The sequence below is a fragment of the Vulpes vulpes genome, chromosome 15, assembly GCF_048418805.1.
Source record: "Vulpes vulpes isolate BD-2025 chromosome 15, VulVul3, whole genome shotgun sequence".
NCBI classification, from domain to species: Eukaryota; Metazoa; Chordata; class Mammalia; order Carnivora; family Canidae; genus Vulpes; species Vulpes vulpes.
Window position 1 is genome coordinate 56,225,741 of NC_132794.1, and position 15,674 is coordinate 56,241,414.

Here is a 15,674-nt window from a genome sequence, read left to right on the forward strand (position 1 = left end):
GGTTTTCAGATAGACTGTTACTTTCCAGAATTAGCAAAGAAAAGTTATGGAGATTTATTTCAGAAAAGCAACCAGGAACTGATACAGAAACCAATCATCATTATCCTTGAAAGTCAATATAGCACGAGGCTCAGGAGAGTACACAAAAGCGAGTCTTCCTGGATTTGAATCCTAGAGCTGCTATGCACTAATTATAAGAATCTTAGGAAAGTTACTTTACCTAAAGCTTTTATTTTCTAATAGAAAATAAATATCATGATAATAATAGCTATTTCGTAAGACTGTTTTAAGGATTAAATGGGTCAACATATGTAAAATACTTAAGTAATACCTGGTATATATTAAGTTCACTATTATTATCTAATGAAAATAATCAACATGAAATTAAACATAGTTTAATATTAAACAAAATCCGTATCCCCATATTCTGACATAACAAGAAACAGATTTAAAAAAAAGAGGGGAGGTGTCTGGGTGGCTCAGGTCATGATCTCAGGGTCATGGGATCAAGACCCACATTAATTAAGCTCTGTGCTCAGCAGGGAGGGGAGTCTGCTTGAGATTCTCTTCCTCTGCCCCTGCCCACGCTTGCACACACATGCTCACTCTCTCTCAAAATAAATAAATCTTGGGGGGTGGGGGGTACAGGGCAGCAGGTGAAAAGGTTGTTAAGTGTACAAAATGGTTTATTTAAAAAAAAAATGACACTCTGAAAACAGTTTTTCAGAATGATTCAACTCACTAAACATCTGTAAACAAGAATAAATTTATTTAATTTCTTTTAAAGATTTTATGATATACAAAATGTATATAGTATAATATCTTTAATACACTTTTTCTTTCTCCCCCCCTTTAATATTAAACACTATTTAAACAGCTTATCTCTTCTTGCCTTGTCTGTATCTATGAGATACACTACTGAATACAAGTAAGATTTACACTGCTCCTTCCTAAATAAAAATTAAAATTAGTACCTAGGAAACAAACAAATAAAAAAATCAAAGCATAAAACTTTAGTAAGATGAAAGCTTTTCTTGTTGAGTATTCAACAATATCTGGGGCAGTTAAATTACATTTTATTGGCATAAAGTTACATTGCAATCTCCCGACATCACATAATGATAATCCAACTCAGTTTCTTAAATAAGTACCACAAACAATACTCATGTTCAGATGTTCCTACACAATTTTAAATATATGAAAGAATTTATGTTTACATTCTGATTTGATACACTGGTCAATAAAATCTTTGGAGAAGTATGTAGCTTCCAGGTTGTCACTAGATATAGATAGGAAAAAAGCACTTTAACTCTTTTTACAAGGTAACTTCTCTTGAATAGCAAGTTAAGTTTCTCCTCTGATATATTTAGGTTATACCAGTCTACCATGGCTTTCTTCTACTTAACAAGGACTTGATAAAACAATGTTTAAAAAAAAAAAAACCAACACACTTAATACTTTTGCACAATTTGGGCTCTATTTAACAAAAAAACTAGCTCCATCCTTAAATATGAAGCCTAATCCTGATTCATAAGTCCCTCTTAGAAAATGGTTTTCAGCTCAGGGTTCTTGTATCCCTACGGATCTAGAATAACAAGTCACCTCCTTTCCCATGGCCAACAAGCATCTAGCTGGGAACTAGTGACATCATCACTGAACACACTAAAACACACTGAGGAAGACGTCCGCCATTTAACCAAAAGGCTGAGTGATTTCTTCATTTCACTAGCTGAATGGCAGTAAACCAGCTGCCAATAAAATCTGCACAGACACTTAACTTTGGTTAATGGTATTGCACCACATAAGCGAGGGTATCACCCTCATCAGAACAAAGTCAAATGAAATCTTCTGCTAAAAAGAGCCCTTTAAAAAGTTATAAATACTAATTTTCCTTTACCTTTAAAGTTTAACAGCTGCCAGCTGTATCCTATAGGGAGTTCCTGACTGACTACTTTAAACAGGCCAAAAGAATATTGACCTTTTAACTGTGCCAGAATTAGCATATTCATTTGCACACACTTTTCTCTATTACCAATTTCCTCCTGAAGGAAAAATGACTAGGTAACATTTTTGTGAGGTGTACGCTAAATCAATGATTCGGTAATATTATAACATCAGACGAATAGAATTAGTTGATTCTGATTCTTTGGTGGAATTTCCAGGCTGAAGAGTCAAATCTGAAGGCTCATCCTGAGGAAATATAATTTTATCAGGTGTATAGTCATTCCTCTTCAGATCTATATTCATAACCACAAAAAAAAAGAGGAAAGGAAAAACAGTCAATATTTCATAGAAATGAAAAATTAAGAATATTTTCTAAATCAATTTTCTTCTAAAGTCTCAAAATTTACATACATAAAAATGAAATAATTCATTCATTGAAAAGTAAGTATTATGTTCTGACCACGAGTCAGTAACTCATGTAAGAGTAGAAAGAGCAATAAGTAAGTCAGACAAGGTCCTTGCTCTCATGGAGCTTATATTCTTCTGGATGAAAAAACACAAATAGAAAAATAACAGAATTGTGTAGTAATAAAGTGCTTTGAAGCAAACCGTATGATGAGGGCCAGATAGGAGATGGTATGTAAGCGGATTCTTTTATACAAGGCTGAGCAGAAGAGGCAAAGGAGGTAATATTTGAGTAGAGACCTGAATGTTGAAAAATGACTCAAAGCTCCAGGAAGTGTGTTCTAGGCAGAGGGAAGATTAATTGAAGACTGCAAAAAGGAAACAGATGTGCTGTTTCCTAAAAATAACAAGAAGACTGCATGCTTGCATGTAGTAACTGATGGATGATGGAAAGACTACTAGAAAATGGGGTCAAGCAGCAGTTAATGGCTAAGGGTTGTCAAAAATATAGTCAGTGAGCCAAATCTCACCTGCTACCTATTTTTGTAAATAGTTTTATCGGGGGATCCCTGGGTGGCGCAGCGGTTTGGCGCCTGCCTTTGGCCCAGGGCGCAATCCTGGAGACCTGGGATCGAATCCCACATTGGGCTCCCGGTGCATGGAGCCTGCTTCTCCCTCTGCCTATGTCTCTGCCTCTCTCTTTCTCTCCCTGTGACTATCATAAATAAATAAAAATTAAAAAAAAAATAGTTTTATCGGAATGAGCCATGCTCATTTGTTTACAGATTGTCTATGTCTATTTCTGTACTACCATGGTAGAGCCAGGTAGCTGTGACATAGGTCATTTGGCCATATTTTACTACCTTGTCTTTTACTATAAAGTTGCTGACCCCTGATCTATGAGATGCAAGCTAAGGTAAGGTAGTAAGCAGAAGGTTATTAAGCAGTGTTAAAGGAATAACATAACCAAATTTAACTGACTATTCTGTCACATGAAGTCTTGTTAAGGGCATTTGGCAAGAACACAGGAAATGAATGGTGGCAACGAAGATTAAGAGAAATGGACGAATTCTAGGAAGATTTCAGAATCAGAGTGGACAAAATTTGACAGATTGGCTAAGAAAGGTGAGAGAAGAAAAACAGATCAGCTTTTAGGTTTTGAGCCTGCACAACTGGGTAAAAACTTTAATGAGATAGGGAAGTGCAGAGGTGGTAAATGAGCCTCCAGAGTTCTGGAATGGACATATTACTTATAAAGATGATCCACAGTATCCCAGTAGAGATGCAGGAAACTGAATATACAAACAAGAATTCAGGAAGGATGGGATGTCTTTAATTTAAATTTGATACTATCAGTATTTAGATTACATTTATACCTATGGGACAGGCTGAAATAATTTTGGGAATTATAGACAACAGTTGCAGAATTGGAAAACAATGCAGTAATATCAATTTTACTTAAAACTAACCATAGTCCTGCATATATTCTTATACTTCTTTTTATCTCCATATAAAATAAAACCCAGGGATCCCTGGGTGATGCAGCGGTTTAGCGCCTGCCTTTGGCCCAGGGCGCGATCCTGGAGACCCGGGATGGAATCCCACGTCGGGCTCCCGGTGCATGGAGCCTGCTTCTCCCTCTGCCTATGTCTCTGCCCCCCCCCCCCTCTCTCTCTGTGTGACTATCATAAATAAATAAAAATTAAAAAAATAAAATAAAATAAAACCCAGAATATGAACTGTTCATTTTGAGTGGTAGCCTGTATTCAATGATCTAAATACATATTTGCTACTTAATAAGTTAAGTTTTGATAAATTCTGAATTCAAGATTGTGCCACTATGGCCTTAGGGAATGCAAATTAACTTGTAGCTGTATTGTACACGAAGAACAATAGAGAAAAACCCAATTATAATTCAAGTCCCGAAAATGTTGTTAACTTATGGTATAACCATAGACAGATCATCTGACCTCTAATGATATATTCTGGAAAATGAGATTTGGACTGGATTGCTTTTAGGGTCTCTTTCAAGCTACAAAATCCTGATTATATTAATAATTTTTATTTTTATTTTTATTTTTTTTATTTTTTATTTTTTATTATAGTCACAGAGAGAGAGAGGCAGAGACATAGGCAGAGGGAGAGAAGCAGGCTCCATGCACCGGGAGCCTGACGTGGGATTCGATCCCGGTTCTCCAGGATCGCGCCCTGGGCCAAAGGCAGGCGCCAAACCGCTGCGCCACCCAGGGATCCCTAATAATTTTTAAAAATAGATATACTATACTTAAAATCATTGGATCCAAATGATATTATATAATTTATATATAGTATATAATTACGTACAACTTATGTTATATAATAACCAAATAAAAATTATATCTGGGCTTCCTATTAAATTCACCACTGCTATGTTCTAGTTCTGGCTAAAATGGACTAAGCATACTCTATCACAGATCACAAGTAAAAACCCTTCACATAAACATAAAGCCACTATCTGAGACTCCTGAAAAGTAGGAGCAGAAATAATGAGGAAGGGGATCAAAACTTAAAGAATGACCTAGATTGATGGTAAGTTTCCTGTTTTTTTTTTTTTCTCCACTCTCTTATTTCTAGCTTAGACTTATAGATAGCCTGATCTCAGAAATGTACCTGGATAGAAAAAGCTGTAAGATTTTCTAGCCAGAGGATCAGGAAGGAGGACTCTGTGGGATGGAGAGTGTTGAGGGGGAATGCCCTCTTTCTTATTTTTTGCTTTTTGCTCTTCTGGCTATTACCTAAAACAAGCTCCAGTCATGGAGAGGCACTCTTGGGAGTGTGGCAGCTGAGCAAGAGAAAAACCCTTCTCTGGGACCACAAGAACTAAAAAATGGGTATCTTTATGATCCAAATTTTTTTTTTATCTTTTTCCTTGCCATTAGCATCAGAAATGGATTCAGTTGAAGGAAATGCATGACAGTACAGGGAGGCCACAATCCTGGCTTTCTAATCAGCATACCCCATCTGTCCCCTACCCTTCCATCCTGCTCAAAAAGAGGCCCATAACAATCACAAATCATGGAACGGAAGAAAATGGAGAGGGATACCCTAAATTTTTGTATCAAATCCCAAGTTCACCCTTGAGTGGTACACATGTGGAAAGATAGCACAGAATAGGCTTCGAGGACTAAACTATGGTGCAGACCTCCACTCAGTCCCCAGACTTGACCACGTTTGACACGTAGTCAAAGAGATCTGAGAAATACTGCAAAGGCTTTGAAAATCAAACTGACATTGGAACCACAGCTACAAAGGTAGACTGGGACTTGTAAATTGAGCTTAACTGAGCTGTCTACTAACACAAACAAAAATTGACACTCTCTAGAGAATTTTTAGTAAGACCCAGAATCTCACAATATTCAAAACATCCAGGACACATTCTAAAATTACTAGAGTCTCAAAGACTCTCAAAGAAAAAGACAAAACATGCCAACCTCAAGATTACTCAGATGGAATCATCAAAGACTTTATAGTGCTACTGTAACCACGCTCTATGAAGCAGGGCAAACAGACCTGAGATGAATGGAAAAACAAGTTTTAAGCAGAGAATCAGTTTAAAAAGAACCAAAAGGAAGTTACAGGACTGAAAAATATGACTGAAACAACAAATCCAGTGTATGGGTTAAAAGCATAATGAAGAAATGAAGAATAAGGAAAGAGTGAACTTGATAGATCAACAGAAATTATCCAATCTAAACAGATAAAAAAATAATTTTAAGGAAATACCCAGAGACTCAAGTCCCTGGGAAAATATCAGAAAGTCTAATATTCTTATTATAATGGGAGCTCCAGAAACAAATGAAAAGAGATTGATGCAGAAGAAATATTTGAACAGCTAAAAACTCCCCAAATTTTATAAAAATCATAAATTTATAAATTCAAGAATCTAAGTAAACCTGAACCAAGATAAACTCAGAGAAAGCTAAAACTAGACATATCAGAATCGAACTGCTAAAAACCCAAGTTTTGAAAGGAGCAAGATTATAATGACAAATCACATATAGGGGAAGAACAATTCAAATGACAATGAAATTTTCATCAAAAGAAACAGAGGCCAAAGACAACCGAACATTTTCTTTTTTTCTTAAAGATTTTATTTATTTATTCATGAGAGAGAAAAAGAGAGAGGCAGAGACACAGGCAGAGGGAGAAGCAGGCTCCCTGCTGGGAACCTGATGTGGGACTCAATCCTGGGATCACATCCTGGACCAAAGGCAGACGCTCAACCACTGAGCCACCCAGGCAGCACATTTTCTAAGCCCTGAAAGAAAGTAGTATCAACCTAAAATTCTAGATCCAGTAAAAATATCCTTCAAGCATGAAAACAAAACACACACATGCTTGATAAGAAAAACTAAGAGCAACCACTAAAAAACTAAACAGAGACAAAATAGAATACTAAAACAGGGAAGCCTGGGTGTATCAGCGGTTTAGTGCTGCCTCCAGCCCAGGGCATGATCCTGGAGTCCCGGGATCGAGTCCCACATTGGGCTCCCAGCATGGAGCCTGCTTCTCCCTCTGCCTGTGTCTCTGCCTCTCTCTCTCTCTCTCTGGGTGTGTCTCTCACGAATAAACAAATAAAATCTTTAAAAAAAAAAGAATACTAAGGGGATCCCTGGGTGGCGCAGCGGTTTAGCGCCTGCCTTTGGCCCAGGGCGCGATCCTGGAGACCTGGGATCGAATCCCAAGTCGGGCTCCCGGTGCATGGAGCCTGCTTCTCCCTCTGTGTCTCTGCCTCTCTCTCTCTCTCGCTATGATGACTATCATAAATAAATTTTAAAAAATGAAAAAATAAAAAAATAAAAATAAAACAAAAAAAAGAATACTAAAACAGATAGCAGCAATGTCCACAACAGCCAAACTGTAGAAGAAGCCTTGGTGTCCATCGAAAGATGAATGGATAAAGAAGATGTGGTATACATATAAAATGGAGTATTACTCAGCCATTAGAAATGATGAATATCCACCATTTGCTTCAATGTGGATGGAACTGGAGGGTATTCTGTTGAGTGAAGTAAGTCAATCGGAGGACAATCATATTATGGTTTCACTTATACAGGAAATATAAAAAATAGTGAAAGGGATTATAGGGAAAGGAGAGAAAATGAGTGGGAAAAATTAGAGAGGGTGACAAAACATGAGACTCCTAACTCTGGGAAATGAACAAGGGGTAATGGAAGGGGAGGTGGGCGGGGGAATGGGGTGACTGAGTGACATGCACTGAGGGGGGCACTTGATGGGATGAGCACTGGGTGTTATACTATATGTTGGCAAATTGAATTTCAATAAAAAAATAATAATAAAAAAATGCAAAAAAGAAAAACCAGAAGGGGGGCTGGAAACCAAAAATAAACAAAATAAAAAAACAAACAAAAAAATAAGAGTTATCAATCAGAAAACAATAAAACAAGATCTAAATCTAACCACATCAATAATTACATTAACTGGGGATGCCTGGGTGGCTTAGTGGTTGAGTGTCTGCCATCGGCTCAAGGGGTGATCCCAGAGTCCCAGGATTGAGTCCTGCATCGGGCTCCCTGCATGGACCCTGCTTCTCCTTCTGTCTACGTCTCTGCCTCTCTCTCTGTGTCTCTCATGAATAAGTAAATAAAAATAAAATCTTAAAAAAAAATTACATTAAATGTAAAATGTCTGAAACACCAGTTAAAAATGGAAATAGTTAAGTTAAAAAAATAAAACTAATTAAACCTAAAACCCAACTATAGGCTGTATAGAAGAAAACCATTTTTAAATTTTTTTTATTTTTTAATTTTTTTATAATAAATTTATTTTTTATTGGTGTTCAATTTACCAACATACAGAATAACACCCAGTGCTCATCCCATCAAGTGCCCCCCTCAGTGTCCGTCACCCATTCACCCCCACTCCCCGCCCTCCTCCCCTTCCACCACCCCTAGTTCGTTTCCCAGAGTTAGGAGTCTTTATGTTCTGTCTCCCTTTCTGATATTTCCCACACATTTCTTCTCCCTTCCCTTATATTCCCTTTCACTATTATTTATATTCCCCAAATGAATGAGAACATATAATGTTTGTCCTTCTCCGACTGACTTACTTCACTCAGCAGAAACCCATTTTTTTAAAGGAACCCACATAAATATAACTAACACATGTAGGCAAAAAAATTGGAAAAGATATCTGATAAAACCATTTATCAAAAATTGGCTGGAGTAGCTATGTTAATATTAGACAAAGCAGATTTCTCAGAACAAGAATTACCATGGTGTTACATAAAGATAAAAAGAATAAATTCACCAAGAATATATAATAACTGTAAATGTGTATGTACCTAATAACAAAATTTCAAAATACATGAAGAAAAAACTGATAGAACTGAAGGTAACAAAGACAAATCCACAACTGCACTTTCAAGACCTCCTTTCCAAGCAATCAACAAGAGCAAGGAGACAAAACCATCAAGAATAAAAAGGTAGTGAACAACACTACCAAAAACTAAAAACCTTCCTTAATTATCATTTACAGAATACTCCATCCAACATTATAATATTCTCTTCAAGTGCATATGCAACATTCACAAACTGTATCCTTTTAAGTTAAGAAAAATCTTTTAAAATTGAAATCATACAAAGTATGCTCTCTAATAATGGAATGAAAAATATCAACAACAGAAAGATATCTGGAAAATTTACACATAATTGAGTGCTAAGAAAGATGCTATAAATAATTCCTAGGTCAAAGAGGAAATCTCAAAAGAGAAGAAATATTTTAAAGAAAATAAAACCAAAAGTAAACATACCAAAATTTATGGGATGCAGTCAATGTAATGCTTAAAGAGAAATTTATAGCAGTAAATGTTTTGTTAGAGAAAAAGGTCTCAAATCAATAACTTAAGCTTTTTCCTTAACAAACGAAAAAACAAACTGGATATGAACCAGCAGAAAGACAGAAAAAATAGAGTGAAACAACGAAAAGCTTGTTCTTTGAAAGTATCGATAAAATTGACACACCGTAGGGGCACTTATGTAGCTCAGTGGTTGAGCTTCTACTTTTGGCTCAGGTCATGATCCCGGGGTCCTAGGATTGAGTCCCACACCAGGCTTTCCCCCAGGGAGCCTGCTTCTCCCTCTGCATATGTCTCTGCCTCTCTCTGTCTCTCTCATGAATAAATAAATAAAATCTTAAAAACAAAAAAATTTACATACTGTAGCCAGAATGACCAAGAAACAAAAAAGACAAATTACTATAATAAGAGAGAAGATTCATCAGAACCCAAACATTAAAAAAGATAAGTATATAAATAATTCTATGTTCATAAATTTGACAATTTAAATAAAACAAACCAATTCCTTTCAAAGATAAAAACTACTAAAAACTTACTCAAAAAAATGGATAACCAATAGTCCTCGATTTAAAAAAATTAAACTAAAAAAAAAAATTAAACTTATTTAAAACCATTTCACAAAGAACTTTAGACTGAGATGTTTCATTAGACAATTCTATCAAACATTTAAAACAGGGAGAGCATTAATTCTATATAATCTATTCCCCAAAACAGAAGAGGTATGAACACTTCTAACTTCTTTTTAAGGTCTTTATTATCCTGATACCAAAAGAAGGGAAAAATGGTACAAGGAAAAACAAATGTAGACAAATGTTATTCATGAACACAGACATAAAAAGCCTCAACAAAATATGAGCAACCTGAGTTCAACTATATTAAAAAAGATAATATTATGACAAAGTAGTTTGTCCTGAATGTATGACTGGTTCAACATTTCAAAAATCAAATGTAATACTATGTACTATTAACCTATTAAAGAAGAAAAAACGAATAACCATATAAATAGATGCTAAAAATGATTGACAAAATTAAACACCCATTCAGGGTAAGAAGTTTCAGGAAACAAGTAGAAGAAAATTTTCTCAACTTAATAAAATGCATCTACAAAACCCTTACAAGCTGACATCATGTTAATGGTGGAGGACTGACACTTTCCCTTTAAGATTAGGAACAAAGCAGGGGGATCCCTGGGTGGCGCAGCGGTTTAGCGCCTGTCTTTGGCCCAGGGCGTGATCCTGGAGACCCGGGATCGAATCCCACGTCTGGCTCCCGGTGCATGGAGCCTGCTTCTCCCTCTGCCTGTGTCTCTGCCTCTCTCTCTCTCTCTCTCCCCGTGTGACTATCATAAATAAATAAAAATTTAAAAAAATTCCAAATATATTAAAAAAAAAGATTAAGAACAAAGCAGATTTTACTTTCGCTACTCCTATTCAACCTTGTATTGGAATTCCTTGCAAGTGCAAAAAGTCAAGAAAAAGAAATAAAAAGTAAATAGGTTGGAAAGGAAGTAATAGAACTGTCCCTACTATCTACACAGAAAATTTCAGGGAGTTTACAAAACAAAACTCTTAGAATTGAGTCTAAAAGGTTATAGAACACAAGGTCAATAAACAAAAAAAATAAACAAAAAAAACAAACAAACACAAACATTAATGGTATTCTGTACACTAACAATGAACAATTAAAAAGTTAAAAAACATTATTCACATGCTTACTATGTGCTTGGCACTAAGTACTTCATAAATACCAACTCATTTAATCTTCAAACAAACAAACAAAATTATACCTCTATAATACAGGTATTTTCTGGAGTATGCAGTCTGGCTCCCAACTCTAAGCTCTTAACTATTACATTACTGGTCATAATGACAGAACTTCAAAAAACCCAGCTCGAGTGTGAATCCCAGAAACCTGTAATCTTTAAAAAGTTCCACAGGAGATGCTGATGCATACCAAAGGGTGAGAACCACTGGTCTGTGCTATAACTTAAGATTCATCATAATTTTATTTCTTTAAATATAAAAATGAAATTACAATTCTGAAAGAATTTATCTGTGGTTCCTGTTCCCTACTTCATGGAATACTCTTTCCCCAACTCTGCCAGGCTAACTTGAAAGTCTATTTAACCCTCAATTTCAGGCAATCTGTTAGTTCCCCAGGTAGCATTTGCTTTACCTTTTGTATTTCTTCTACTTGGCATTTATGACAGTCCTATAACTCCCTATTAATCCTGTTGTATTCAAATTTGACTAAATTCCATTGAGGGCAGAGATCACATCTGTCTGATTCACTAATGTACTGTCAACACCTAGCACAATTCTTGGCATCCAAAAGACACATAATAAATATGTATTAAATTAACAATTTTGTATTTTTATAAGCAATAAAAGAAAGCGTAGATCCACTTATTAAATTATGTGTATTTGTATCCTTGGCCTAATAAAGTATTGTAGTAACCAAATTTGCTAACATTTTATACATTATACTATTTAAGAAAATGTTTACCTGGAAGTTTAAGCTTTCTACAACAAGAATTACAGTGATGTTTTGCTCTGAAGTTTTTTATTGCATCTTCACCTAGATTTGCTGGGCCAAAAACCATATCACAGGATCTGGAATTGGTAGTTAAAAAAAAAAAAAAAAAAGGTAATTTATGCAAATAGAAATGTAGAATTTGAAATTATAAAAATATTTTAATGAAATTATTAAAACTTATTACCTCTTTTCTTCTGCTTTTATCACAGATGGGTCAGTCAAATTTTCACCCACACCTTTATATGTATATATAAAAAAAGACAATTTGTATGATTGATGTAGACACTGACACTTGAGTAATAAAAAGTCATGAGAGATTTTATAGTGTTATTAATTATATAGCATTATTCAAGAGGGTATTTTTTTCTCTTGATATTTTACAATTTGACTATGAAATTGCCAAAGTTGGTAGATAGGCAAATGAGCTCCCAATGGCACTGCTTCTGATACAACAGGGACAAAGTTGCAAATAAACATCTCCGTATGTAAAAGATCTACATGATCTCCCTGTTTTTCTTTAAGATTTATGTATTTATTTGAGACCAAGACAGAAGGAGCAAGCGAGTGCAAGCAGGGGGAGAGGCAAGGAAGAGGGTGACAGAATCCTTAAGCAGGCTCGAGGCTGAGCACAGAGCCAGATGCCAGGTTTGATCTCATGACCCTAAGATGACCTGAGCTGAAATCAAGAGTCATAAGCTTAACCAACTGAGTTACCCAGTTTCCCTTTCCCTTTTTCAACTTAGCAAAGAACAATTAGATACATGAAAACATAATTTATAGGCCATTTTAAAAGTGTTTTTGGATTTTTAAAACTGCTACACTAACATATGAATATATCCTCTTGTAGTCTGCTTGACTCTCTCTAAAATAAATAAATCAATCATTTCTTTAAAACAAGATTATTCGACACTGGAGAGTCTGTGGAGAAATGGGCATTCACATACAGTGCTAAGTATGAATTCCTATAACCTTTTGGAAAAGGAACCCAGCAGTAGCTATTAAAACTGTACCCATCTCTAACTTAAGCCAATTCAGGAATATGGACATAAAAGTAGCAATACATGAGTATGTTTGTTGCAGCATTGTTTATAGTAGCAAAAAAGAAAAAAAAAGACTAAATTATGTCACTCCTCCATATTATATTATGCAAATATTAAAAGGAGTAACTTAGATTTATCAGTAATGACCCAAAAGATGCCCATGACATAGCTGGAAAAAGAACAAGTGAAATACACACACATAGACACACACAGCATCATCCCAGTAGAGGAAAATCACAACATAAAACAAAATAATCAAAAATAAGGGAAAAGGGGGCACCTGAGTTGCTCAGTGGGTTAAGTGTCTTGACTCTTGATTTTGGCTCAGGTCATGATCCTGGGGCTGTGAGATGGAGCCCCAACTTGGGCTCCACACTGGGCAGGGAGCCTGCTAAAGATCTCTCCCCTGCTCTACTCCCTCTTTAAAAAAAAAAAAAAAAAAAAATTTAAAAGGTAAAAAAAGCCTCTATTTGTGTATTTGTCTTCATAAAAGTAGAGAAATAGTAAAGATGGGAAAACCGTTCTTTATATATTTCTATATTGTTTAACTTGTTTGCAGTAATTGTGTCAAATATTCCATGAAAAATGGCTTCAGGAACATATTAATGATGTAAAGAATGGCACTACTTTCCTTAGTGAAAATAACTCCCATCTTTTATTTTTATTTATTTGTTTTAAGTAAGCTCTACTCTCACATGGGACTTGACTGAGATCAAGAGTCATAAGCCCTGGGAGGCTCAGTCGGTTAAGTATCTATCTGCCTTTGGTCATGATCTTGGGGTCTTGGATCCAAGTCTCTGGTCAGGCTCCCTGCTCAGTGGGGAGCCTGCTTCTCGTGCTCCCTCTGCTCCTCCTCACCCATGTGCTCTCTCATTCACTCTTTCTCAAATAAATAAATAAAATCTTAAAAAATAAAAAAAGTCACGAGCGATACCAAAGGAGTCAGCCAGGCATACTAACTCCCATCTTTTAAATTAATAGTTCAGACAAAATCTGTTTGGCTTTATCTCCTATGCATGTTTGAAGATAATTAAAGGATGCTTATTTAGGAATAAACTTTAAGGGGAGCCCTGGGTGGCTCAGTAGTTTAGCGCCTGCCTTTGGTCCAGGGCACGATCCTGGAGACCCAGGATCGAGTCCCACGTCGGGCTCCCTGCATGGAGCCTGCTTCTCCCTCTGCCTGTGTCTCTGCCTCTCTCTCTCTCTCTCTCTGTCCATCATGAATAAATAAAATCTTAAAAAAAAAAAAGGAATAAACTTTAAGATCCTTTTTACTTAATTGGATTGACTTGTCTAACATTTTACATCGGTGTCACTATATATACTACTAAATCATTTATGTAAAATGATGAACTACCGAAAAAAGGATAGTTATTTTTACAGAGATTTTCTTTCTTGAGCTTGAATCAATGCCATTTACTTTTCAGCACAATCCTTTATATTTGTGACTGTATATAACAAAAAAATTTATCAAGTGATAAACATTCTAAAAAATTTTCTTTATGTGATTTTGAAATCTGGTCTGTGTTAACATTTGAAATTAAGGCTGCTCTTCAGGAAAAAAAAATTATGGAAGCTATAATGTGAAAGTACTACTCAGGCAGAGTTGGCAACTTGCTCAGTTTTATTTTCCTTTGACCCTATTGTGAAGCTTCAGACATAACTCTGAGCAAATTTGCCCTCTCCAAGCCACAACTTCTTTTTTCTAGGTATGAGAGTTTGTCTACAAAAATGGTTACGATCAGTTTTTCCTTCCTTGTATATACATGCTACTCTACTCAAGAAGTGCTGGAATCCATTCCCACCTCTTGAATCTGGGCTGTCCTTATTATCTGTCTTTACCAGTAAAATATGGAGGAAGAGATCTGAGCTAGTTCTGGATTTAGTCCTCAGAGTTTCTGCTTTCTCTCTGTAGGAAGCTAGCTGCTACCCAAAACTACCATGCTAGGAGAAAGTCCCGTTAATCAGCCGTCGGAGAGGTCGCATGGCAGAGAACTGAGGGATTCAGATGTCAGAGAACAGAAACCTCAGACATCTGACTCCAGTAAGCTGTCCATACTTACTCTCCAGCCATTCAAACCCTCTGAGGAGATAGTAGAAATAAACCATCCCCACTATGCCCATTTCAAATTCCTGAAACCAAAGAACTATAAGCAAATAAAATGGCTGTTTTAATCCATTAAATGTTTAAGTAGTTTAGTTCACAATAGTAGATAATATAAACACCAGGAATAACAGAATACCTGTTACCGTTACAAAGAAACAGTCTTTATAATTCTAAAAGACTGAGGCTACATACACATCTAAAAGTAGAATAGTGGGGGGGATCCCCGGGTGGCTCAGCAGTTTAGCACCTGCTTTTGGCGCAGGGTGTAATCCTGGGGTCCCGGAATCGAATCCCGCATCGGGCTCCCTGCGTGGAACCTGCTTCTCCCTCTGCCTGTGTCTCTGCCTCTCTCTCTCTCTGTGTCTCTCATGAATAAGTGAATAAAATCTTTTAAAAATAAATAAAATAGTGGATTGCATGTATTTTTGTTTATCAAAATATGTATTATCCAAACAATAATTAAGATAGCAAGATCCCACCATTCAGGGAGGGCCCTGATGGCTATATGCTAATGGTTATTGACTTGCTTTTTTAATAGCTTCTACTGACCCACAGTTGTTTTTTTGTTATTGTTTTAAGATTTTTATTTATTTCTTTGTGAGAAGCACAGAGACAGAGGCAGAAATATAGGCAGAGGGAGAAGCAAGCTCCCTGTGGGGAGCCCAATGCGCTCCCAGGACCCCAGGATCATGACCCGAGCCAAAGACAGACACTCAACCACTGAGCCACCCAGGTGTCCCCTGACCCTTGGTTTTACCTATGTGTAAATTAATGGATTTCGGTATAT

General features: G+C 36.2%; 1 protein-coding gene across 4 annotated transcripts in view; it reads right to left on the bottom strand.

Moving 5' to 3' along the window:
• Positions 1-750: 750 nt before the first annotated feature.
• Positions 751-15,674, bottom strand: part of TRPM7 (transient receptor potential cation channel subfamily M member 7) — a 119,181-nt gene continuing 104,257 nt past the window's right edge. For all 4 annotated transcript variants that reach the window (XM_025998702.2, XM_025998701.2, XM_072738515.1 and 1 more), the window contains 3 exons: positions 11,925-11,976; positions 11,711-11,817; positions 751-2,237 (listed from right to left, as the gene is read on the bottom strand). In XM_025998702.2, coding sequence (XP_025854487.1) covers positions 2,107-2,237; positions 11,711-11,817; positions 11,925-11,976 — 290 coding nt within the window. In that variant the 3' untranslated portion in view covers positions 751-2,106. The remainder of the gene's footprint in view (positions 2,238-11,710; positions 11,818-11,924; positions 11,977-15,674) is intronic.